This window comes from Alexandromys fortis, unplaced genomic scaffold (assembly GCF_014885135.2).
Source record: "Alexandromys fortis isolate MF-2015 unplaced genomic scaffold, M_Fortis_MF-2015_v1.1 scaffold_140, whole genome shotgun sequence".
Taxonomy (NCBI): Eukaryota; Metazoa; Chordata; class Mammalia; order Rodentia; family Cricetidae; genus Alexandromys; species Alexandromys fortis.
In genome coordinates this window covers 1,705,735-1,729,232 of record NW_026068048.1, presented here as the reverse complement: position 1 = coordinate 1,729,232, position 23,498 = coordinate 1,705,735, and the positions used below count along the sequence as shown (strand labels likewise).

Genomic DNA, 23,498 nt, shown 5'->3' with positions numbered 1-23,498 from the left:
TTTTTGTGACAGAGTTTCTCTGTGTAACAGCTGTCTTGGAGCTCGCTCTATGGACAAGCTGGCCTCAAACTCACAGGGATCTACTTGCCCCTGCCTCCCAAATGATGGAATTAAAGGTGTGCGCCACCACCGCCTGGCTCAGCTATCTTTCTTATATAACAACCCAGAGCCACCTGGCCAGGTGTACCACCCGCGGTGGGCACTCCCACATCAATCAAGAGAACGTCTTGTAGACATGCCCACAGGCCAGTGTGATGGAGGCAGTTTCTTAATTGAGGTTCTCTTCCCAGATGACTGTAGCTTGTGTTAAACTGACAAAAACCGACCAGCACATTCTCATTGTTCTGCTCGATCAGATTTTGCTTTCCATCCATGTTTGGGTTTTTGAGGTATGTCAGAGTATGTAGCAGCTGAAAGTGACAGTTTATAACAAGGGAGAGGGTGGAAGTTGTGGGAGAAGAGGAGGAAGAGAAAAGCAGTAGCAGGACCCTTCTAGAACACATAAGCACCTTGCTGCAGGACCCTCATTTTCCTGTTGTAGTCTCTCAGCTCAAGCCTGTTTGCTATAGTGGCCCACTTCTGAGCTGTGCTGGATCTTTTAATACAACACGTGGGAGCAGAAGCAGGTGGATCTCTGTAAGGCCAGTCTGGGCTACACAGTGGGTATGTTCCATAGGGAGAATTGTCTCTACCAGCAAATGCCCACTTCTCTCAGCATCTCTTGCACGTCTTCTTGTTGGGCTTTGGATGATTTTTGTTGCTTTAGCTGTGTCTTCTGCTTTGTCATTCAGGTGTCAGTGATGTTCAGTGACGTATCCATAGCCTTCTCTCGGGAGGAGTGGGAGTACCTGGACCTAGCGCAGAGGGATCTGTACAAAGACGTGATGATGGAGAACTACCGCAATGTGGCCTCGCTGGGTAAGCCTGTCTGTTTGACATCTTGATTGTGTGTGCTAACATCTGTTCTCTCTGGAAATTTCCAGAATAACTTTCCAAGAAAACATTTGCTTTTTTTTACATTTTTTTTTTTGTTTGTTTATTGCGTTTGTGGTAAGGGAGGGGCATGCACAAGCTGTAGCTAGTGTGTGGAGGTCAGAGGACAATATTTGAAAGTTGGTTCTCTTCTTCCACTGTGTGTGTCCTGGGAGTGGACGTGGGTTGGCAGCAAGTGCCCTTGCCCCCGTGCCATCTCCCCTGAGTTGCTTCCTGTTCTAAGGAGATAGTTGGTACGTTTAGCCGGGAGTGAGTACTTCCATTCAGTACATTCGCTTTCCCCATGTTTGTGTGACCTTCGGGCCCTTTTTATGGCAGAACATCTTAAAAGCTTTTCTTTACTTATTTGAGACATGGTCTTATTGTAGGGCAGGGTGGTTTGTAACTTACCACCTCCCTCCAGCCTCAGCCTCCTGAGTGGTGGGATAGCTGATGTGAGCTACTTCAGAGGCTAGACTTCAATGTAGTCTTATCACTATCAAACAAGACATTTTGCTTTTAAAATATTTTTTTGTTTATGCACATGGGGAAGGGGCCACAGCTGTGCAGTGACATGGGGAGGTCAGAGGACAAATTGCAGGAGTGGGCCCTCTGTAGATGGAGCTTTCCTGTCCTGCCACCTGTAATGGATTAAATAAAATGCTGCAGTTCTCTGAGTGGTGGCAGTGGGCAGCAGGCTATGAGACCACCCCGCAGGTCCCCGAGTGGCAGTGGGCAGTGGGCCATGAGACCACCCCGCAGGTCCCCTAGTGGCAGTGGGCAGTGGGCCATGAGACCACCCCGCAGGTCCCTTAGTGGCAGTGAGCAGCAGGCCTTGAGACCACCCCACAGGTTCCTGAGTGGCAGTGGGCAGTGGACAGCAGGTCCTGAGACCAGGGCAGGCCATGAAAGCAGCCAGTCCCAGGCAGGTAACTATGAGCCATGAGGGCCAGCGGGTCCTAGGCAGGGAGACACATGGAGGGTGAGAGACCTGGTTGGTGCAGCCAGCCCCACATGGAGCTGCAGGCCAGGTGGGTGAGAGATAGCCAGATAGGCACACCATGCAGAGTGAGGTTGGGTATTTATTTAGTGGGTTGTAGAGGGGTAAGAGAAAAGGGAAAAGGGAGAAGGGAGAGAGAGAGAGAGAGAGAGAGAGAGAGAGAGAGAGAGAGAGAGAGAGAAACAGGGGTGGGGAGGAGAGGAGCCTCAGCAACAGCTACCTCTTTGGGAGACAAACAGAAAGGAAGAGAGCTCAGGCCTGAAGCAGAAGGAAGATCTGCCTGCCTCAGCGGTGGAAAGGAGAGGGAGTGGGCAGGGCTTGTCTCTTAAAGGGACAGGAAAGACCATTACACCACCTGCTCCCTGACCTGGTAGCTGCTTCCAAATTATCATACAGAGACTAAATATTATTTATAAATGCTTGATCTATAGCTCAGGCTTGTTACTACCTAACTCTTACATTTAAAGTAATCCATATTTCTTATCTGTGCTTCACCACGTGGCTCATTTTCTACACATCCTGCTTGCTCAATGACTGGCTGGCATCTCTCTTCACTCTCCACCCTCCTTCTTCCCATCATTCTCAGTTTGGCTTTTCCGCCTAACCTCCTGCCCAGCTACTGGCCTTTCAGCTCTTTATAACAATGAGAGTAACACATATTCACAGTTTGCAGAAGGATTATTCCACAATATCCCCACTTCTACCATGTGGGTCCTGGGGACTCTGAACTTGGGTCACCAGTCTTGACGGCAAATGCTTTTCCCTGCTGAACTATCCCACTTGCCACCACTTTGTTTCTGAACTCCAAATTGCTTTATATGTTTTATTGTTGGCATACCTGTAAGGAAATAGCTGTGCATTGTTTCTAGTTCATTTGCTAGCAAATGAACATGTATAGTTTATATAGTAGTATGTGAAGTCACCAGGATCTATTTAGAGCTCAAGGTAAACTAGTTGATTACCTTTGGATTTTTTGTTTGTTTGTTTTTGTTTGTTTGTTTGTTTTTTGGGGGGGAGGTGGTTCGTAACAGGGTATCTCTGTGTAGCCCTGGATGTCCTGGAACTTGCTCTATAGACCAGGCTGGCCCGAAACTCATAGAGACTTACCTGCCTCTGCCACCCAAGTGCTGGGATTAAAGGTGTGCGCCACCACTACCTGGCTTGTTCATTACCTTTGCTAATGAACTATCAGTTTTATTACCTTTCATGGCTGAAATTTAAAAATCTAAGAACATCATAAGAATAGTAGTATGTGAGGTTGGGGTGGTGGTTCAGCTGGACAAGTGTACATTATTAACGAGCGCCCAAGTTCAGCTCTTCAGAGCCCATGTGAAAGACCGTGATGGCCTTACACTTCTGTAAGTCTCAGGTCGGGGCAGAGATAGGAGGTCCCTGAAGCTCACTGGCCAGTCAGCCTAGCCAATTCAGTGATATTAAAGTTTAATGAAGGACCTTATTTCGAAAAATAAGTTGGAAGACCAGAAAGATCGTTCAGTGGTTAAAACCAGTAGAAACGTAAAACCCAACAACCTGAGTTCAGTTCCTGGATCTTATGTAACAACTGGATGCAGTGGTGTGAATCTGTTCCCTCCTTTGGTGAGATGGGAGGTGGAAACAGGAGGATCACCCGGAAGCTTATCAACCCGCCTAGAATATGCAGCCTAGCAGAGATGAGAGAGGCCCTGCCTCATCCAGGGAAGGAAAGGACTAACTCATGGAAGTTGTACTCTGACCACACACACACCTTGTTATTGTCATGCCTGCACACACACACACACACACACACACACACACACACACACACTAAATAAGACGAAGAGCTATTGAAGGAAGACAACTGATGTCAATCTCTAGTCTCCACAGTGTATGCACAAACACGCACACACACCTGCACAAGGCACACATCCACACCAACCAGTGCATACCCACATCACACCCACATAACACAACAAACATGTACAAACACCCACACAAAAAGAAATAAAGAAATAGCAGTAAATGTCTCTTGGGAAACTAATTGTTTTCCCCTCAGTAAAGTAACAGTATTAATAGCTAATGAGATACCCATAGTTCAGCTAGGTAGTGCTTAGGTACTGCCATAAAATAGACATTATTATTATTATTAAAGAAATAGCTTCTCTCTTTGTATCCCAGACTGACTTCAAAGTCAATTTCAACATCCTCTTGCTTCAGCCACTCAAGTGCAGGTATTACAGGCGTGAGCCACTGCACCCAGCTGTAGTAGACATTTCTTTTTTAAATTATAAACTAGTTGGCCTAGTAGCTCAGACTTTTCTTATTAACTAATTCTTACATCTTATATTAGCCCATTATTCCTGTCTATGTTAGCCACGTGGCTCGGTACCTTATTCAGCTAGGCAGTCACATCTTGCTTCCTCTGTGTCTGGGTAATGGCTGCAGACTAGTAGACATTTTTTTAATGATTTATTTTTCCGTATGTGTTTGTGTGTTTTAGCATGTGCCTGTGAATTCAGTGCCCGAGGAGGCCAGAAGAGGGTGGCAGGTTTCCCTGGAGCTGGGAGTTGTGGGTGCTAGAAACTGAACTCAGGCCCACTGCAAGAGCAATGTGTGCTCTTAACCACAGAGCCATCTCTCCAGTCCCTGTAGTAGACACTCCTACTGATGTTTTTAACAGATAAAGAGAATTAAGCAAAGGAGTAGCTTGCCTACTGCCTCACAAGGGTTCTTTCCCCTTCCTCTCTAACCTGCATTTATTAGATAACCTTCATGTGAATGTTCCTAAACCAGCTTACCTTCTTTAAGGACTTTATCAGTTGTCATGGTAACCTATGTTTTGTAACAAATTTCACTAAAATGAACCATAGAAATTTTGAATTTTTGTTTTATTTCCTCATTACCTCGTTTTTCTTCTCTTCTAAGTAGGATGCTTCATTTCTAAACCAGATGTGATTTCCTTGCTGGAACAAGGGAAAGAGCCCTGGAAGGTTGTGAGGAAAAGAAGACAAAATTCAGGTAAGTGGGGGTCTATGAGGCTTGGGGAACACACTCAACTAGCTAAGAAAGGGGCGTGAGGGCTGGAGAGATGGCTTAGAAGTTAAGAGCACTGGCTGCTCTTCCAGAGGACCTGAGTTCAATTCCTAGCAACCACATGGTGGCCCACAGTCATCCCTGATAGGATCTGATGCCCTCTTCTGGTCTAGCCTGTGGACACACATGCAGGCAGAACACTGTATACATGATAAATAAATAAATGTTTAAAAAAGAAAGAAAGAAAAAGAGGTACGATAGGTAGCCAGGACAGTGTCCTATAGATTCTCCTCGACATTAGAGAGACGCCGTCGCTATAAATACACAGAGAATAGAGTGGCAGGCAGTGGCAGAGAGCTGTGAGGAGTGCCAGGACCTAGGGAAGCTCTGCCGTGTTTGGTAGGCTTCACAGTCTGTGGAGGAGCCTGCCTTCTTGCTCGAGACAAATGTTCTACTTTATAGCTACATCATCGGCCCAGGAAAGTTTTTAACATTATGGCCACCTTTCCTCACAAAATTGAAATTTTTAAAGGAGTTATTTATTTTTTCAGTGTATATTTGTATATATTTGACCTACATGTATGTGTGTACATCACATGCATGCCTGGCGCCCATGGGAGTCAGGAAGGGATTTTTCTCTGATTTCTCCTCTTGGCTTGCTGTCCTCTGGTCTGCAGGTATTATGACCTTGTCAGTGAGTCCTCCACATTCAGATATATGTGAGAACTTTTGCCTCCGTTACCCTAAGAGTTCCTAAGCATCTCAGTAAGATATAGCTCAGTAAGATACAGCGCGGAAATGCAGTCATATTCTCAGGAGATCCGGAAAGGTCTCTCCAATGAGGGACTGGAGCGGGGAGGACGCACAGAGCTGTGACACATGACTGAGGAAACGTGACTAGCTCTGCGACAGAGGAAACGGGCGCTGAAGAGAACCCAGCTGAAGTGACGGTATAAGAAGCCGTTTTTTTTTTTTTTTTTTTTTTTTTTTCGAGGCAGGGTTTCTCTGTGTAGCCCTGGCTGTCCTGGAACCTGCTCTCTAGACCAGGCTGGGTTCAACTCACAGAGATCCACCTGCCTCTGCCCTGAGTGCTGGGATTACAGGTGTGCGCCACCACTGACCAGCATAAGAAGTCTTTTGAATTATGGCTTGCCTGGTGTTGGTGAGGCCCTGAGTCCAACCTCAAGTTCCACAGGAAAGGAAGAAAAGACCGGACATAGGGCAGATGCAAAGTGAGGAAGGCATAAGAGTGAACTCCCTGTCTGTGCACAAATAATAAAACCCAGAGACAGATATTGGGGTTCAACCTGAAGATCAGAAAAGCAAAGGAACTGAGCCATGAGAGAGCACTTACCTCTGTGAAATCTTCAGACTGAGAGCGAGCGAGCTCCTGTCTCATCCCGCCTCATATTCCTCTCTAGTGCTGGGGTTAAAGATGGGCACCACTACTGCCCTGCTTCTTTGGCTTACTAGTGTGGCTGCTGGGGTTAAAGTTGTGGCCACCACTGCCTGGCCTCTATGGCTGACTAGGGTGGCTGTTTTGCGTTCTAATCTTTAGGCATGCTTTACTTATTAAAATACAAATGAAATATCTCTACACCTGAGCCTTGAGCAAGCTTAGCTGCATGAAGAGAATATTTAACCATCTTTAGTAAACTGTGAGAGATTAGAGGCAAAGATACACTTAGAACAAGTGGTGATTACGATAAAGAAATGAGCCAAGCTCTATTATGCTCTGAGCTCAGGACTTAGTAGGGAGGGAGTCAAGATTGTGTCGGCTTTAAAGAGCTTCAGGTAAGGAAAAGCTGAGGCTTGAACAATGCGCTGTTGCAGCTGTGTGAGGCCCTGCATCCATCTCCAGCGCCTTTTTATAAAGTCAGAGAAGGAAAGCCAATAACAACTGTAAGAATGTAAAACTGCCAGTAATGGAGAGCTGTGGAGTGAGAGAGCTCAGCTGATGAGGCTCTTGCTCTGGTGCAAACAGGAGGCCCCTAGTTAGAAGAGTCTTAGCATCTAAATAAAAGCCAGTGTGTGTGTTCTCCATGCCTGGAAGGAGAGGCAGAGAATCCCAGGATTATTGGCCGGCCAGTCTAGGTGAACTGAGAAGTTCCAGGTTCAGAGACTGTCTCCAGAAATAAGATGGAGGACCTGGAGCTATGGCTCCATGATTAAGAGGGCTGCTGCTCTTGTAGAGGACTTAGGTTCAGTTCCTAGAGCCCACCTGATGGATCACAAACATCTGTAACTCCAGTGTCAGGGGATTCAACACCCTCCTCTGACCTCTGCATGTGCACAGTGCACAAGAATCAAGGAGGCAAAACATCCACAAAAAATAAGTAAATAAATCTACTCTGCAGGAGCAGCCAGTGCTCTTAACCACTGGACCATCTCTCCAGCCTCCTAAATGTTTAATAAAAATTAGAATCTGATCTGGCGGTTAAAGTGCTTGCTGCACAAATGTGTTCAGTTCCCCAGAAGCCGTGTAAATGCCAGTTAGGTATGGAGATCCATTGCTAAGTCCAAACTTGGACGACACAGACAGAATCTCCTAGAGATCCTCAGCTTTCCTAATGCTGCGACCTTTAATACAGTTCCTCGTGTTGTGGTCTCCCCTAACTATAAAGTTATTTTGTTGCTTCTTCATAGCTGTAATTTTGCTACTGTTGTGAGTGGTAATATAAATATCTGGTGTGCAGGATATCTTATGTGACCCCCCCCCCAAAGGGGTTGCAACCCACATGTTGAGTAGCACTACCCTAGAGCACGCTAGCTAGCAAGACTGCTCTGGGTTTCCCTGAAAGAAAATGAATGCATGAATAAAATGCATGGTAGATTGAGGATGATCCCTGCCATCACTCTCAGGCCTCCACGTGCCCCCCACGTGTACCCACACACATGCAAAACATGTATCTACACACAAGTGCACATCATACACACAAACACACACACATGATAAGTGGGAACAAAAATTATAGTTTTATCCAAGTGGTTTTGGTAATATTTAAACAGTATTGTGATTTTTTGTTCATTTTTGTTTTTATGAGACAGGTTCTTATACTATGTAACCTTGGCTGTCCTGGAACTAACTCACTATATAGATGAGGCTGGCTCACACAGATTCACCTCTCTTCTTCCCGATAGCAGAAAGATTGGGATTAAAGACGTTTGCCACTACACCCAGGTTTAAACAGTATTTGTAGTGAGCCACCCAGTGACCTGATCCACGCCTCGGTTCATGAACCAGTGCAGTAAATGTTTGTTTAGTTACCACTGCCTTTTCTTACACAAGTTCTTGTTTTCCTAGTATTCTCTTTTGCTCCCCAAATTATAAGACACTAATTTGAGTTTGGTTGAACATGGTCTTCTTTATTTTCTATTTCTACTGCAGAGAGTGTAAGACACTGATTTGAGTTTGGTTGAACATGGCCTTCTTTATCTTCTGTCTCTACTGCAGAGTTTATTTCTTGAGAAAAAGGAAACAGCATGTGTCTGCTTTCTTGCAGATTTGAAAACTAAGGATGAGACCAATCAGTCACCGTCAGAAAACGGCATTTATGAAGTGAATTTATCCCAGTGGAAGATAATGGAAAGAATGGGGAGCAGTGGCCTGAAGGGCCTTATTTCAAACAGTGAATGGGAGTCCAGAAGGAGACATGAAAGCCAAGAGGGATCTCAGGAGGGCTATCTCAGAGAAGTGGAAGAGGGATCTCAGGACGGCTATCTCAGACAAGTGAAAGTCACATGTGAAAAAATGGCCTCCTACCAGAAGCGTACGTCTGCTGCTCCACATCAGAGAATCCATTTTGTGGAGAAGCCCTATGCGTGTGAAGAATGTGGGAAGACCTTTAGAGTCCGCCAGCAGCTTACTTTCCACCGTAGAATCCACACTGGCGAGAAACCCTACACATGTAAGGAATGCGGGATGGCTTTTAGGCAGACGGCACACCTCACCAGACATCAGCGGCTTCATTCCGGTGAGAAGCTGTACGAGTGTAAGGAGTGTGGGGAAGCCTTCATATATGGCTCAGACCTTCGCGCTCATCAAAAACTCCATGCTGGTGAGAAGCCCTACGTGTGTAAGGAATGTGGGAAGGCCTTCAGGGTACGAGGACAGCTCACCCTCCATCAGAGGATCCACACTGGGGAGAAGCCCTATGTGTGTAAAGAGTGTGGCAAGGCCTTCAGGCAGTATGCACACCTTACTCGACACCAGAAGCTGAACATTGCTGACAGACTCTACGAGTGTAAAGAGTGCGGGAAAGACTTTCTGTGCGGCTCCGGCCTCAGAGTCCATCACAAACTTCACACTGGCGAGAAGCCCTATGAATGCAAGGACTGTGGGAAGGCCTTTAGAGTTCGACAGCAGCTAACACTGCATCAGAGAATCCACACTGGCGAGAAGCCCTATGAATGTAATGAGTGTGGGAAGACCTTTAGTCGGGGTTACCATCTTATTCTCCATCACAGAATCCACACGGGCGAGAAGCCGTATGAGTGCAAGGAGTGCTGGAAGGCGTTCAGCCGCTACTCCCAGCTCATCTCGCATCAGAGCGTTCATGTCGGTGTGAAACCCTACGGCTGCAAAGAGTGTGGGAAAGCCTTCCGGCTGCTCTCGCAGCTCACACAGCACCAGAGCATCCACGCCGGCGAGAAGCCCTACGCCTGTAAGGAGTGTGGGAAGGCCTTTAGGTTGCGCCAGAAACTTACTCTGCACCAGAGCATCCACACGGGGGAGAAGCCCTTTGAGTGTAAGGAGTGTAGGAAGGCCTTTCGCCTCAACTCTTCTCTTATCCAGCATCTGAGAATCCATTCCGGCGAGAAGCCCTACGAGTGTAAGGAGTGTAAGAAGGCCTTCAGACAACACTCCCACCTCACCCACCATCTGAAGATTCATAATGCCAAGTGTAGCAAAGTCTGAGCAGTCTTCCTGACATTCTGTGATGGTTACAGCTCATCTCTCTTGCTCACACATGTAACACACCTGGCATATGAGGCTTTAGACCATTAAAGGAATGTGTTCATTTAATGTGTTGTGTTGTATCCAGTCTGTTCCAACTGTAACGCTTCAACACACTTCTTCTCCAGTTAGCCTACATATGAACAGATGTGGGGGAAATAACGCAGGTCTCTAGTCCATCACTCCAGTTATACTAAAACACTCAGGTCTCTAGTCCATCACTCCAGTTATACTAAAACACTCAGCTCCTGTGCTGCAGCTTTTTTCACTTGTGAAATGACATAAAACTTGTGAAATGATATAAAACTGGCAAAAATGGCTGCAAGCTCTTCAAAACTCCACCAAGTTGTGCAGTCCTCATCCTCCTGAAATATGGGCAGATGTCAGTTTGCCCAGGAAAACATAGTAGAAGCATGTCCGCACCGCTGTCAGGGCCCATGCTTTATTACCAGGGTGGCTCCATCTCAGAATATTCTCTCAAGCCCTGAACTGTCATATTTGGAAATGTGGCTGAAGGGACCACAGACATGTAGCTCCTTTGCTGAAGCTGGGCTTCTGGATATGACCGTAAGATACTAGACGTCAGCTAGGAATAGTCGGGATCTTCCAGACCAGCCAACGCCCCAAGTCCACTAAGTGCCCTCAGTTGACACCATGCAGAAGAGTCAGCTGGCCGCAGAATCAAAAATAATGCAGTGGTCATTATTTAAAGCCACTGAATTTATGATAGTGACTTAACTCTCGAGAATTCATATGAGAGACTACAGGTGTGATGAACGTAGAAACACCCTCCACCATTTATCCCTCCTTGATCTTAGACTTCTGATTCTTGTTAAGTGGTTTTGTTGTTTATGGAGTCTTACTGTGTAACTCAGACTAGCTCAGACCTTGACCTCCAAGTCCTCTTGCCTCAGTCTCCTGATTGCTGGCATTGACAGGTGTGCATCAACACTTCCAGTGTGTGTGTGTGTGTGTGTGTGTGTGTGTGTTTGGTGGTGGTGGTGGTGTGCTACTGAGGTTTGAACCCAGGGCCTCTCACTGAATAGCTCCATCATCCACTCATTAGAATATTCAGAGTATGAACCTCTTTGCAATTTGATAATAATAAAACAGTATACATTCTGTAGTCTCAGTCAATATTTAATAAAGGCAACATAAAAAGAACCTAATAATGTACAATATAATTCCCATTTTTAAAAAAAATCACTGTACTGTAGTATTTTTTAATGTACCAAGTGTTTTAGCTAGTGAGACTCCCCTAATCCTGACTCCTGTGTCCTTTTATCATGGTCATTGTTGAAGAGCTTTTCCATTTGTCTTGTTTTTCTTCCTTTATCAAATAAATTGTTCACTTAGGGAACAAGCTACTTGCTTCTTTGGAGCTAAAAATGATTGCTTTTGGAATACATTTGTCTAAGTCAGAGTCTCCCAGGGAGACGGAACGGCTGCCGAAGCTCTTCGTTGGAGTGCTGAGCTTCGAAACAACTGACGAGAGTCTGCGTGGTAATGAGAGAGCCAAACACCAAGCGATCCAGGGGCTTTGGGTTTGTTACGCCCCTGTGGAGGAAGTGGGTGCCGCTGTGAATGAAGACCGCATAGGAAGAGCTGTGGAACCTAAGAGCGCCGTGTCAAGAGAGGGGTCTCAGAGACCAGGTGCCCGCTTCACTGTGGAAAGAATATCACCTGTGAGATTATTTTGAGCAGTATGGCTGCGTGGAGCCGCACCTGATGGCGATGTGTAGAGAGCTGCGTGGAGCCGCACCTGATGGCGATGTGTAGAGAGCTGCGTGGAGCCGCACCTGATGGTGCTGGCTTCTGCCCTCCGCGATCCCGAAAGCCGAAAGAGAGTGCTCTCTGTGATAATCAACTCCTATTATGGCTAAGGCCTGACTCATGCTATTATCACGCAATGATTGTCAGCTGCTTGCATATGCGTGGACCTATGGGCGGTGCCCACCTGGCAATCCGGGGTTGGCGGCCTGTGCCTTTTTAAGGGCTGGGAGAGGTTTGCCCGGAGAGAAAGAGAAAGAGAAGGAGAAAGATTGCTGTGAACAAGGTCTTGCAAGAAGAGCTCTGGTGTTGCGTCTTCCTTGCTGGTCGAGGCGGGCGCGACATGGGAACACTGAAATCCTGACTGACAGAGGCAGTGGAAAAAAGAGAGGTTTTGCTTTTGTCACCTTTGGTGAGCATGACTCTGTGGACCATACTGTGAACAGGCACAACTCTGAAGTAAGAAAAGCCCGATCATTGCAGGAGATGGCTAGTGCTTCGTCCAGCCAAAGAGGTCGAAGAGGTTCTAGAAACTTTAGCGGTGGTTGTGGAGTCGGTTTTGGCGGCAGTGACATTTTGTTTGAGGGGAAAACTTCAGTGGTCGTGGTGACTTCGGTGGCAGTCGTGGTGGTTGGTGGTGGATGTAGCATCTGTACCACTATGTGTATCGCGGTCCTGTAGCGGGTGTAGCGCCCGTACTACGCCTGTAGGTACCGCCTGCACTATAGACGGTTCCGGTTCCGGAGCTGGGCAAGGGCCTGGAGATTGAAACACATACATACAGAGACAGAGACCGGGTCATCCTTAAAACAAGAACACCAAGAACGCCAACTTTATTGTGTTCCAGGGCAGCTTATATAGTGTCTTCCCTGACCAATGGCCACGCCCTAGCTCTCAGGTTCCTTCAGCTGCAAGCCACGAGAAACCACTCTCCTGCCATCAGGGTCTTGTGCTCAGAGCAGCTGCAAAAGCACAGGAAAACAAGCTGTTTACTCCAGCAGGAAAATAGAAAATTCAGGGTCTGATGGTCTGTGGTTCCCACCAGGTGGATATGGTGGCAGTGGGATGGCTATAATGGATTTGGTAATGATGGAAGCAGTTTTGGTGGTGGAAGCTACAATGGTTTTGGCCATTACAACAATCAGTCTTCAAATTTTGGACCAAGAAAAGGAGGAAACTTTGGAGGCAGAAGCTCTGGCCCTTATGGTGGTGGAGGCCAGTACTTTGCTAAACCACGAAACCGAAGTGGCTATGGTGGTTCCAGCAGCAGCAGCAGCTGTGGCAGTGACAGGAGGTTCTGATTGCAGCCAGGAAACAAAGCTTTGCAGGAGAGGAGAGCCAGAGAAGTGCCAGGGAAGCTACAGGTCACAACAGATTGTGAACTCAGCCAAGCCCAGTGGTGGCATGGCCTGGCTGCTACAGAGAAGACATGTTTTAAACAGTACTTGCATGGGCAAAAAAACTCCAGGACTGAATTTGTGACTCTCGTATAACAGGCCATTCATTTTAGTTTCTGTTCTGTGGAACGTGTAAAACATTCCAGCAGAGGGTTTTACTCTAGACCTTTCTTTACCCATGCTGTTGATTGCTAAATGGAATAGTCCGATCATGACGCTGAATAAATGTGTCTTAAAAAAAAAAAGATTGGTGCATATAGTTCAGTGGTAAAGGACAAGCAAGTGTGTAGAAGGCTGTGGGTCCCACCCAAACTCTGCACAACAACCCCACACAAACTAAAAAGGTGACTTTCAATCAGAAAGGTCACTTGCGCTTTCTATGTGCATATCTAATTAAGCTTGTATTTTCTCTTTCCATTGTGTGTGTATGGTGTGCATGTGTGTATATGCATGTTTTTTATGTATGAGAGGATCTCTGCATGTGGAAGCCTGGGTTTGATGCCAGGAATCATCCTCAGTGGTTCTCCACCTTATCCAGTGAGGCAAAGTGTCTCATTCAAAGCCCAAAGCCAGGGTTAGTGTGGCTGTTCTCGTGAGGCAGCTTGCTGTAGGGATCCTCTGTCTGCCTTCCAAGGCCGAAACTACAGGCGGAACACCATGCCTGCTCAGCCTCTAAGCAGGGTCTAGGGATCTGAACTCCAGGTCTCAAGTTCGTGGCAAGTACTTAAAGCCACTGAGCCATCTCCGCAACCCTAAACCATTTACTGGTCAATGTTGTACTTAATCAACGTCTGAAAAATGCCTTGTTAAATTTCAGTATGTTTCTTGCTCTGCATAAATTTTCTAGAGTGTTTAACAAAAAGCAAGTTTCCTTTCTGTTGTTCTTTGTTTTTTTCTTTATTTTGAGATAGGGTTTCCAGGTGTAACATCTCTGGCTGTCCTGGAACTTACGTTGTACACCAGGGTGACCTTGAACTCACAGAGATCCTCTTGACTCTGCCTCCCAAGCACTGGGATTAAAGGTGTGTGTCATTACTGTCCAACCAAGCAAGATAATCTTTATCAATTTATATTCTTTCTCAATCTCAGTAGCTACTGCCATTGAAGGGGACAGCACCATTCTACTGACAGCTTCCAGTATCTTCAACCAGCAAAACTGCTCCTTCTGTCCCCGTTCCTGGAATGTGTGGTGGTGATGGTGGTGATGGTGGTGGTATTTTGAGACAGGGCATTAGGTAACTTGGGCTGGCCTTGAACTCCTAATACTCCTGCCTCCACTTCCTGGACCTAATAGGTGTTGTCATATTTTACTGATTAATAATGTGTTGAATATCTTTAAATAGCTACTCTATGACTAAATGATGCAACTTGCTAATTTATGTCTTGCCCATGTTTCTGTTTTGTTTTGTCTCATTCTGTTTTTGAGGTGTATCTCACTGATGTGGAAGTCCTTCTGTATACCTGTTGCTTTTATTGGTTAATGAATAAACTGCTTTGGGCCTATAGCAAGACAGAACAAAGCTAGGCAGGGAAAACTAAACTGAATTCAAGGAGAAAGAAGGCAGAGTCAGAGAGAAGCCAGGTAGCCCTGCCAGAGACAGACGCTGGACAGAACTTTACCCAGTAAGCCACAGCCACATGGCGATACACAGATTAATAGAAATGGGTTAACCAATGATAGAAGAACTAGCTAGCAATACACTTAAGTGATTGGCCAAGCAGTGATTTAAATAATGTACTTTCTGGGTGTTTTGTTTTTCCGAGTCTGGGCAGCCAGGAACAAACAAGCTCCCTCCTATAACATCTCACTATAACCAAGACTGGTTTCAAATTATTGGTAATCCTCTTGCCTCAGCGCTCAGGTGCCGGGATACAGATATGAGCTACCACTCCCCTCTCCACGTTCCTTTATAAAAGAAATTCATGAGGCCAGGCATGGTGGCGCACACCTGTAATCCCAGCACTCAGGAGGCAGAAGCAGGTGGATCTCTGAGCTCAAGGCCAGCCTGGTCTACAAAGCAAGTTCCAGGACAGCCGGGGCTACACAGAGAAACCCTGTCTCAAAAATTTGATTTAAAAAAAGGAAAAAGAAATTCATCCCAGAATTGTAATCTTCTTTTTAAAATACTTATGTATGAAGGTTTGCCTACGTATATGTGCGGCACATACGTCCCTGGTGCCTGTGAAGACCAGAACCAGAAGAAGGCTTCAGGTTCTCTGGAGCTGAAGTTGTAGACAGTTGTAAACCGCCATATGTGTCCTCTCTGCGAGAGCAGTAAGTGCTCTCAATCACTAAGCCTTCCCTCCAGCCTCAGAATCGTCTGTTCCTAATAAAGTCCCCCAGGGCTGTTACACAGAGAAAACCTGTCTCGAAAAATAAAATAAAGCCCAAGGCTGGGAATGGTGATAAACTCTGGAAAGAAGCAAAAGGAAGTAAAGGCCAACTTTGGCTACTTAGCAAGTCTGAGGAGAGCCAAGATCGTCTAAGAGCCGGTCTCAAGTTTCAGATAGAATTTATCTAAGTTAGAGAAGTGTTTTCTGCTACCTTGTGACTCAAATCTGTACTTACGATTGTCACATTAATTAAAATGTACATTTAAAATTTAAATATGGGCACAGTTATAACTTTCACTATGAAAATATTTAGAGAGCTTAGCGCTCCTTTTAATACGCCTTCCCCTGCCCTCCCCGCCCCAGGGACGTGGTTTCCGGTCAGCTTTGTCAACTGCAAAAAGATAAAATTTTGTGCAATTTTTCCTGGATACTTATACTGATCTTTAAAATTTGTTACACCGGAAAGAACCTCCAAAGCAAACCTTGGTACTCGTGGTGCTGGGAGGCATTCATTCCTGCTCCCAATATCAAGGAAATAACCATGTGCTATTCTTGATTGAGTAAATGGATTTCCTTTGGGTTTGTTCCATACCATTCCTAAGGAACCCTTTTACTAGAAATGCCAAGTCAGTATTGCCAGGTGCCCCCTGGCACCTTGCTGTGCTTTCTTCTAGGCTGTGTGAATGTGCTGCTAATAGAAATAATTAAATCTTATGTATATTCATTTTATCAGTTCTGGTGTGCTAGAGAACCCTAATACACTGACCTTGAATTCACTCTGTAGCCCACACTGGTCTCAAACTCAGACAGATAAAAAAGGCTGAGCTCCCCGTTAACATATCAAAGCAGACACTGTCCATCAGCTTCTCTCAGTATCCCCAGAACCTGTTACAGAGGCAGCTTGACTGGCATACCCCACCCCTCTATCCCAAACTCCTTCAGATGTCTCTGCCTGTGCTCTCCCTCATAGCTATAACAACAACCTCAGCCCCTTAGGAGCAGTCCTGGCTGTTGAAGCACAACTGATAAAAACTCAGACTGGCTCTTACCTCTACCTCAGCCCCAAAATGGTGATCCTGCCTCCAGGAATCTCAGAATGAGACTGAGGTAGAGCCAGTGACTGGCTGTTTTGCTTTAGTGACCTGTCGTGGTCCTGCCCGACATAAGTTACCTTTTGGACCAGCATGGAGGTGTGGGAATAATTGAGACACAGTTCACACAGCAATATCAGGAGGGAGTCTCAGGGTTCATTCAAATTCTGAAGATCACCTGCGTTAATTATCCAAACAGCTTTTACATCAAAAGGTAAACTGAGGGGGAGGTTCATTAACATTCTGTTTCCTGAGTAGCGGGCTACTCTGTCACGCAGACTGAATTAACACCTTGTCCCCAGGAAATTTCCCAAATTACAAAGTGGGAGCAGAGTGATATTGGCTTATCCTGACCCTTTGTTTAGGATGGTGGCAGTTTGTCTCAAAAGGCTAGGTGACCACCTTCTGTGTGACAGGTGTAAATTGTGCCCTGAAAGTTTCGCCACCATACAATGTAGAAATATGGGCCTGTATAATACAGCCCTAAGATCCATTCCCTCTTTTTAATTTTAATAAAACCTGTGCTCCTGCAACAGGACAGATGATCATGTCTGCCTTAGGCCGACTTCCCCATTTACCCAAATTTACCCGTCTTCAGAAACAGGCATCTTAATTATGTGAGCTTCTGTCTTAGGCGTCTGGGAAGAAGCTTTAAATCCCTGACTGCTGATCTCTGTAAACAAAAGAGATTAAGGGAGAGAAATGAAAGACCCTACAGACCCCCTCCTCAAAACCCGCAGCTAGCATGCTCCCCGGGAGAACGTCCTGTTTACTTGAGAGATTCTAGCCTGCTCTCATGAGAACATCACATTTGCTTAGGAGAGCAGGAAGTCTACGAGATAGGATGATTGCAAAACAGGATATCTATAAAGATAGGACACAAAGCAGGATGGCTGAAAAACAGGATATCTATAAGGTAAGAACAGGATATCTATTGCCAGACAACCATGCTGGGAGAGGAAAACCATTCATGCCCCCCTCCCGCACCCCCCCTGCCTCATTCCGCCCAACCGATAACCACGCTTTTCTGCTTCTGTAAACTTGCTTTTTGCTCTTTCCTATAAAAAGCCCGCCCTCCAGTCGGCAGGCGCTCAATAAACCTCTTGCTATTTGCATCAGTGTGGACTCGGCCTGTTCCTTGGCTTCCGGGGAGTCTCCTCCCGAGGGAAGGTCCTCTTCCAGGGTCTTTCAGAAATACCTTTGGGCTCTGTGTCTTGGAGCCATACTTTCTAGTCAGGAGAGATCATAATGTTTTATGAATAATCATGCTCCTAAAAGCTACAGTCTCCTATTTAAAGGAGAGTAGGGTCACCTGAGTTGAAAATGTTTCTTCATCTGGTCTAGAGCATCTCTTTTCTTTTCTTTCTTTTTTTTTTTTTCCAAGACAGGGTTACTCTGTAGCTTTGGAGCCTCTGCTGTAACTAGCTCTTGTAGATCAGGTTGGTTTCGAACTCACAAAGATCTGCCTGCCTTTGCCTCCTGAGTACTGGATTAAAGGCTTGTGCCACCACCACTCAGCCTAGAGCACCTCTTAACAATTTTATACTGTATCAAAATCTAGAACTCTTAACACATGAATTAAATCCAAACATTTACAGGGTGCGGCAAACTTTCCTCTACATCTTATAAACAGTTACAAACATTATCAGGTCAATATCATAATTCTAGAATAGGAATTAACAATAAATCCACAATTTAACATATCACAGTTTTCTTAAATCCATATTAATCAAAAGACTAGAAAAGCTCTTCTGATGGGTGAGAACAATGGCATTGCTGCTGTCAGACACCAGTTCCAGTCTGCGCAGCAGTTAAACCCCCAGGCTGCCTCCTCTAAGTGAAGAGGGCTTTTAGTCATTTCAGGTTGAACCCCATTTTTTTTAAAGTCATGCTTCAGTCTGTAAGCTTTGGAGCCTATGAAATCCTTTGGTAACAGGTAAAAAAAGAGGTTCATGTGAGGGTCCGAGGGCCACCTTATATTGGGGTGGGTAGAGGAGGGAAAGAAGGAATCCAAGAGTGTAAGAAGCTGGCCCTCCCTAGGAAGGACAGGATTTCAGGATTTCATCCTTTGTGGTGGGGACTGTGAGTGACTGGATTAAGTGTTTTCTAGCTAGGGTAATGGCCTTATAACTTCCAGCGATAGCTAATCCCAGATATGAAACCTAAGGAGTGGACAGCTGGGCCTTAGAGGGTGAGCTCCTAGACCCCCAGCTGGACAGAAAGATTAATAAGGTAGGGATGTCTGCCTGGTTAATTTGCAGGGACGTACTGCAAAGGAGAAGACCATCTACATATTGTATAAGCTTGCATTTAGGAAGAGACAAAGAAAATAAGGGAGAGGCCAGAGCCTGGTCAAATAAATGGTGTGGGACTGTCCAAGTAAGCTGAGTAGGAATGCGAGTGTCCAGGTCAGACAAGAGAAAGCAAGGGATTTTGTGACCCGAGGGTGGTGTCACGGCCACCTCACATGAACCTCTTCCTGCGCCCACTACAAAGCCATGTCGTAAGCTCCAGTGCTTATAATGTCCTCATTGTATTTATTTTTATTCATCTTGAATTTGCAGTCTTCCTGCCTCAGCCTCCTGAAGTTGGGATTTGTGCCATGAGGTCTGGCACAAATACAAAGATGTTAGAAAAAAAGCAGAATTTTCCTTCTAGTCGTTGTGAGGCCTTGACTTCATCTCCAACAATATCAACCAATACAACAATACACTTACTGGCCGGAAGGGATGGCTAGAAGGAACAGTGGGATGAAAGAAAAGGGAGAACACCGAGGAGCCTGAGCAACCTTTCCATGGGTAGACCGCACTGAGCCTCTTTTAGAGGATGTCTTTTAAAAGTAGCTTATTTTTAATCTATACGCATTGGCGTTTTGCCTGCACGTATGTCTGTGTGAGGGTGTCAGGTGTAACTGAAATTACAGACAGTTGTGAGCTGCCGTGTAGGTGCTGAGAACTGAACCCAGGTCCTCTGGGAGAGAGGGCAGTGCTGTTAACGCTGAGCCATCTCTTCATTCCCCCGAGGATGTTTTTACTGAGTGTCCTGGTATATGCCTACACGCCCTCACTGGGATGTGTGTTTTGAGTACCTACTCTGATTATCTCACATATTGAGCCTATGATGATGGGAGCGCAAGTTCTTAACCCCAGTAGTTCAACAACACAAACCCCACCCACCCCGAAGAGCCAGGCTGCTCAGTGGGGTGGGGGTTAGGAGGATGTCCCATCCCCTCCAGTTGGTCCTCGATCACACCCAGAGGCCTCCGCCCCCTCACGACCCCGACCACGCTTGCGCACTCCGCGGCTGGCGACCCAGTCTTTTCCCACGTTAGACTACATTTCCCACCGGCCTCCGCGCGGCATCTTTCCGGCTGCCTAGCGCCCGGCAGTTGCGAGAGGTGAGTTGGTCGCCGGTACTGAGTAAATGGGAGAGGGGGCGGCGCGGATTTGGCTTTCCGTTAGTTTGAGAGACTTGGCGTCGGTGACGCTGAGTGGACACCGGGTGCCCCGCCGTGTCCTCCGTCCTCCCGCTGCAGGGCTCAGAGGCCCAGCATGGCTCCGAGTTACGTGTGCGAGCCCCAGAGTGAAGGCCCCCCGAACAAAAAACGACACAGCCGCAATGGCAGAGCGGCTTTGTCCGCGCGCCCCTAAGGCTGCCCGGGGTGGCCGTCGCCTCTCAGGCTTGCCCCTCCGGTGGCGAGAAGTTTCTCTGTCCGCGGCTTTCCGTTTCCAGCAGGCTGTGTGTGTGGAAGTGGTGGGGGGGAGTGACTGGTCGCGGGGGTGTGTCCCGAGGCCGCGTCGCCCAGCACCTTCGTCCTTCATCCAGATCTTGTTCCTCTTCTGGAGGCGAGGGAGTCAAATGGATGGAGGAAACGTTGCGTTACGTAGAAACTCAACATTCCTGTTATATATGTGGAAAAAAAAATTAGCCAAGTTACTTTCTCTTTCCTATGAATTGTAATCCTTATCTTTCCGAGCGGAGACATTTACTACTCTTTACTGTGAAAGAGTAAAAATCAGCTTGGCCTGAAAAGAAGGGGCAGTTCGGTGTTAATTAGTCCAGGGAGAAGGGACGGATTCATGCAGTTAATAGAAACCATCACTCATAGGTTATGCCTCTGTTGTTAAATTCAGGCCCATCCCTTCTTTGTGAGGTTACAGGGTTCTTTTTAAATTTATACTTCTCCTATTTATATTTATGTGAGTACAGGTGCCGGTGGCAGCCAGAAGAAGGTGTCCTGTTCCCAGGAACTGGAGTTACAGATGTTTGTGAGCCTCCCATGTGTGTGCTGGGAATTGAACTTGGATCTTCTGCAAGAGCAGCCACTGCTCCTAACCGTTGAGCCATGTCTCCAGCCCCACAGGTTTCTTTTAAAATATATATATTTTTAAAATTTTTGTTTTCATGCGTTGGTGTTTTGCCTGCTTTTACGTCTGTGCAGGGAACTGTGTGACTGGTGTCTGAGGAGGGTGTCGGATTCTGGAACTGGAGTTGCAGTCTTGTGGGTGCAGGGAACTGGGGGTCCTCTGCGGAGCAGTCTGGGGTCTTGCCTGCGGATCCATCTCTGCGTTTCAGGATGCAGCTTTCCTACCCTTGAGGCTTGCTTTGCTAGTTTGTTTTTAATTATTGGGGAAGATTCATTTGCTAAACCACTCTTATTACCTATAAATAGCACTTTTAGTGGGTTTTTTTTTTTTTTTTTTTTTTTTTTTACAGAGGCTCAGTTTGCATCCATACTGACCAGGAATTCACTATGTAACCCAAGCTGACCTTGAATTTGTGGGTGATCTTCCTGCCTCACCTCCAGGCTGCACTGCCAACCGTGCCACTATGCCCAGCCACGATAGCATTGATCTTCAGTTAATATGTGTCTCTTCTAATCCCATCTCAGCAGGGGCAGCCCTTCAAACTCCTGCATCACAGGTCCCCTTCAAAGCCTTTTGTCTGGGGGCTGGCTGTGCACCTCACTGGTAGAGAGCTATTCTAGCATACACCAAGTTGGGGCTATCAACAGCACTTTGTGGGGGCAGGAGTGGCTCACAGCCCCGTCTCACCCTCCCATTCTAATTGCTCCAGTGCAGCTCCCGTCCTCAGTGTGTCTGTCAGTCACGATTTTGTAACAGGCTACAGGCTTTTCCCCGTTCGTCTCCAGCTTTAACACCCGAAGTGACCGCTTAACCTGGTGCTTTGGCCTTCTGTCTCAGTGACGAACAGGGCAGGTTCTGCACCCTCTTCCCAGTGCTTACTCACACAAGGGATGAATGAGTGTTCAGTGCCGCCTGACATTTCCCTCCGGAGCTGCATTTTCCCAGCTGTGTTAGGATGTCTGTGAGTAAACCAGTTTGCTTGGTAACAGGGTCTTTTGCTTTCGGACCCCTGCTTCTAGTGCTGGGGTTCCAGTCCAAGGCCTTGTGTGTTGGAGGCAAGCACTGTACCCCGAGTCATCTCCCAAGAGTCCTCTGCTTTTGAGTCTCATGAGGAGAGGAAAGATGAGAGGGATCGTCTTTTCTTTTTCTTTTTTTCCTTCGGTTTTTTGAGACAGGGTTTCTCTGTAGCTTTGGAGCCTGTCCTGGAACTTGCTCTTGTAGACCAGGCTGGCCTCGAACTCACAGAGATCCGCCTGCCTCTGCTTCCCAAGTGCTGCACCACCACCGCCTGGCTGGGTCGTGTTTTCAGAGTGAGCTCATCGTAGGCCACTGATTCGTGTCTTAGGGAGGAATGCAGTAACAGTGGTGTGGGTTCTGCAGCTGAATTGCTAGGGTATGACGCTGAAACCTGCTGCTTTGTCCTGGTTTGATTTAGCCCTTCACGCTGTATGTAGTTCCCTCATGTGAAAGACGAGGCCTACTATATAGGGTAGCTCTGAGTAGATGTGTTAACTGAGGGCTGGGGATGTGGTATGCTGTTGGCCTGCCGTATCTAAAGCCTTAGATGCTGTCCTCAGTGTGACAGCGACAGCTCCCCTCCCCGAAACAAAGAAGAAAAGCATTGTAAAACCCGAAGGTAGTACTTGGCAGTGTAGTTAAGGGTTCGGTATGGTCCGCTATCTGTTACAATAATTCCGGCTTTCCTCCTCTCCTGTGTCCAGGAATCAGGAGTAGTGTGGTACATTTGCTTTATCCATGGACAAACAAGGACTGCCGGCCAGCTGCCCATGATGGGACAGCTTTTCTTTGAGTTTATTTTATGTGTGCAAGTGTTTTGCCTGAACCACATTCATGACTGGTGCCTGAGGAAGTATGAAGAAGGTGTCAGATTTCCTGGGACTGGCGTTATAGATGTTGTGAGTGCTGTTATAGATGTGTGGGTGCTGGGAACTGAACCTGGGTCCTCTGCAAGAGCAAGTGCTCTTTTTATATTTATCAATGTGTGTGTGTGTTTCTTTGTGTTTATGATGCGGTGTTTGACCTCAGTCAGAATCCTTTAGGGGAACCTGGGCTCCCCCACCATGCCCATCTCATGTTTGGTTGCCTCAAGGGCTTTCTGTAGAAATCCCTGGTCTCGGGTGGGCTTGGGGATGGGTACAGTAATGAGGAATGATTCAGAAGCAAGAATGGCGGTGGGAGAGGGGAAAGCTGCTCTTACTAACTAACATTAATTAATTTGGGAACTTTTAGGCACATCTGGACTCATGAGTTCTTTTAATAAAAGAATACCAGTTTTGCTTCTCTGTACCCCACAGTTTTCCGTAGAGAAACAGCGAAGAGCCGACCAGCTCCTGCAGTTCTAACACTATGGCCCTGGCCCAGGTAGGTTAATGTTTTTCTCCTTTCCCTCAGATGTGTGAGTCTGCTGTCTGCCTCCCGAGTGCTGGGACTGCAGTGTGCACAGCACATTGGGCATCAGTTTCTAGATGGCTGTGGACATGATGCTCTATGCCACACCCACCCCACTCTCTTTGCAGAGGGTTGGAGACACAGCCCATTGCTGTTCACGCTTCCTCCCAGGCTCAGCCCCCCCCCCCCCCC

The 23,498-nt window shown here is 46.7% G+C and overlaps 2 protein-coding genes and 1 pseudogene across 6 annotated transcripts in view; all 3 read left to right on the top strand.

The window, feature by feature from the left end:
• LOC126486746 (zinc finger protein 82) overlaps positions 1 to 10,001 on the top strand; it is a 34,986-nt gene extending 24,985 nt beyond the window's left edge. For 2 of the 4 annotated variants that reach the window (XM_050119186.1, XM_050119187.1), the window contains 3 exons: positions 792 to 918; positions 4,874 to 4,966; positions 8,485 to 10,001. In XM_050119186.1, the coding sequence (XP_049975143.1) occupies positions 792 to 918; positions 4,874 to 4,966; positions 8,485 to 9,899 (1,635 nt within the window). In that variant the 3' untranslated portion in view covers positions 9,900 to 10,001. The remainder of the gene's footprint in view (positions 1 to 791; positions 919 to 4,873; positions 4,967 to 8,484) is intronic. The other 2 variants (XM_050119188.1, XM_050119189.1) reach the window with 2 other exon arrangements.
• Positions 10,002 to 10,969: 968 nt separating this feature from the next.
• Positions 10,970 to 13,009, top strand: LOC126486756 (heterogeneous nuclear ribonucleoprotein A1-like; annotated as a pseudogene).
• Positions 13,010 to 19,820: 6,811 nt separating this feature from the next.
• The window catches only part of LOC126486747 (zinc finger protein 14), a 28,365-nt gene continuing 24,687 nt past the window's right edge, over positions 19,821 to 23,498 (top strand). Inside the window, exons 1-3 of one of the 2 annotated variants that reach the window (XM_050119199.1) lie at positions 19,821 to 19,927; positions 20,740 to 20,893; positions 23,213 to 23,279. In XM_050119199.1, coding sequence (XP_049975156.1) covers positions 23,265 to 23,279 — 15 coding nt within the window. In that variant the 5' untranslated portion in view covers positions 19,821 to 19,927; positions 20,740 to 20,893; positions 23,213 to 23,264. Of the gene's footprint in view, positions 19,928 to 19,957; positions 20,894 to 23,212; positions 23,280 to 23,498 lie in introns of those variants that run through there. The other variant, XM_050119200.1, reaches the window with a different exon arrangement.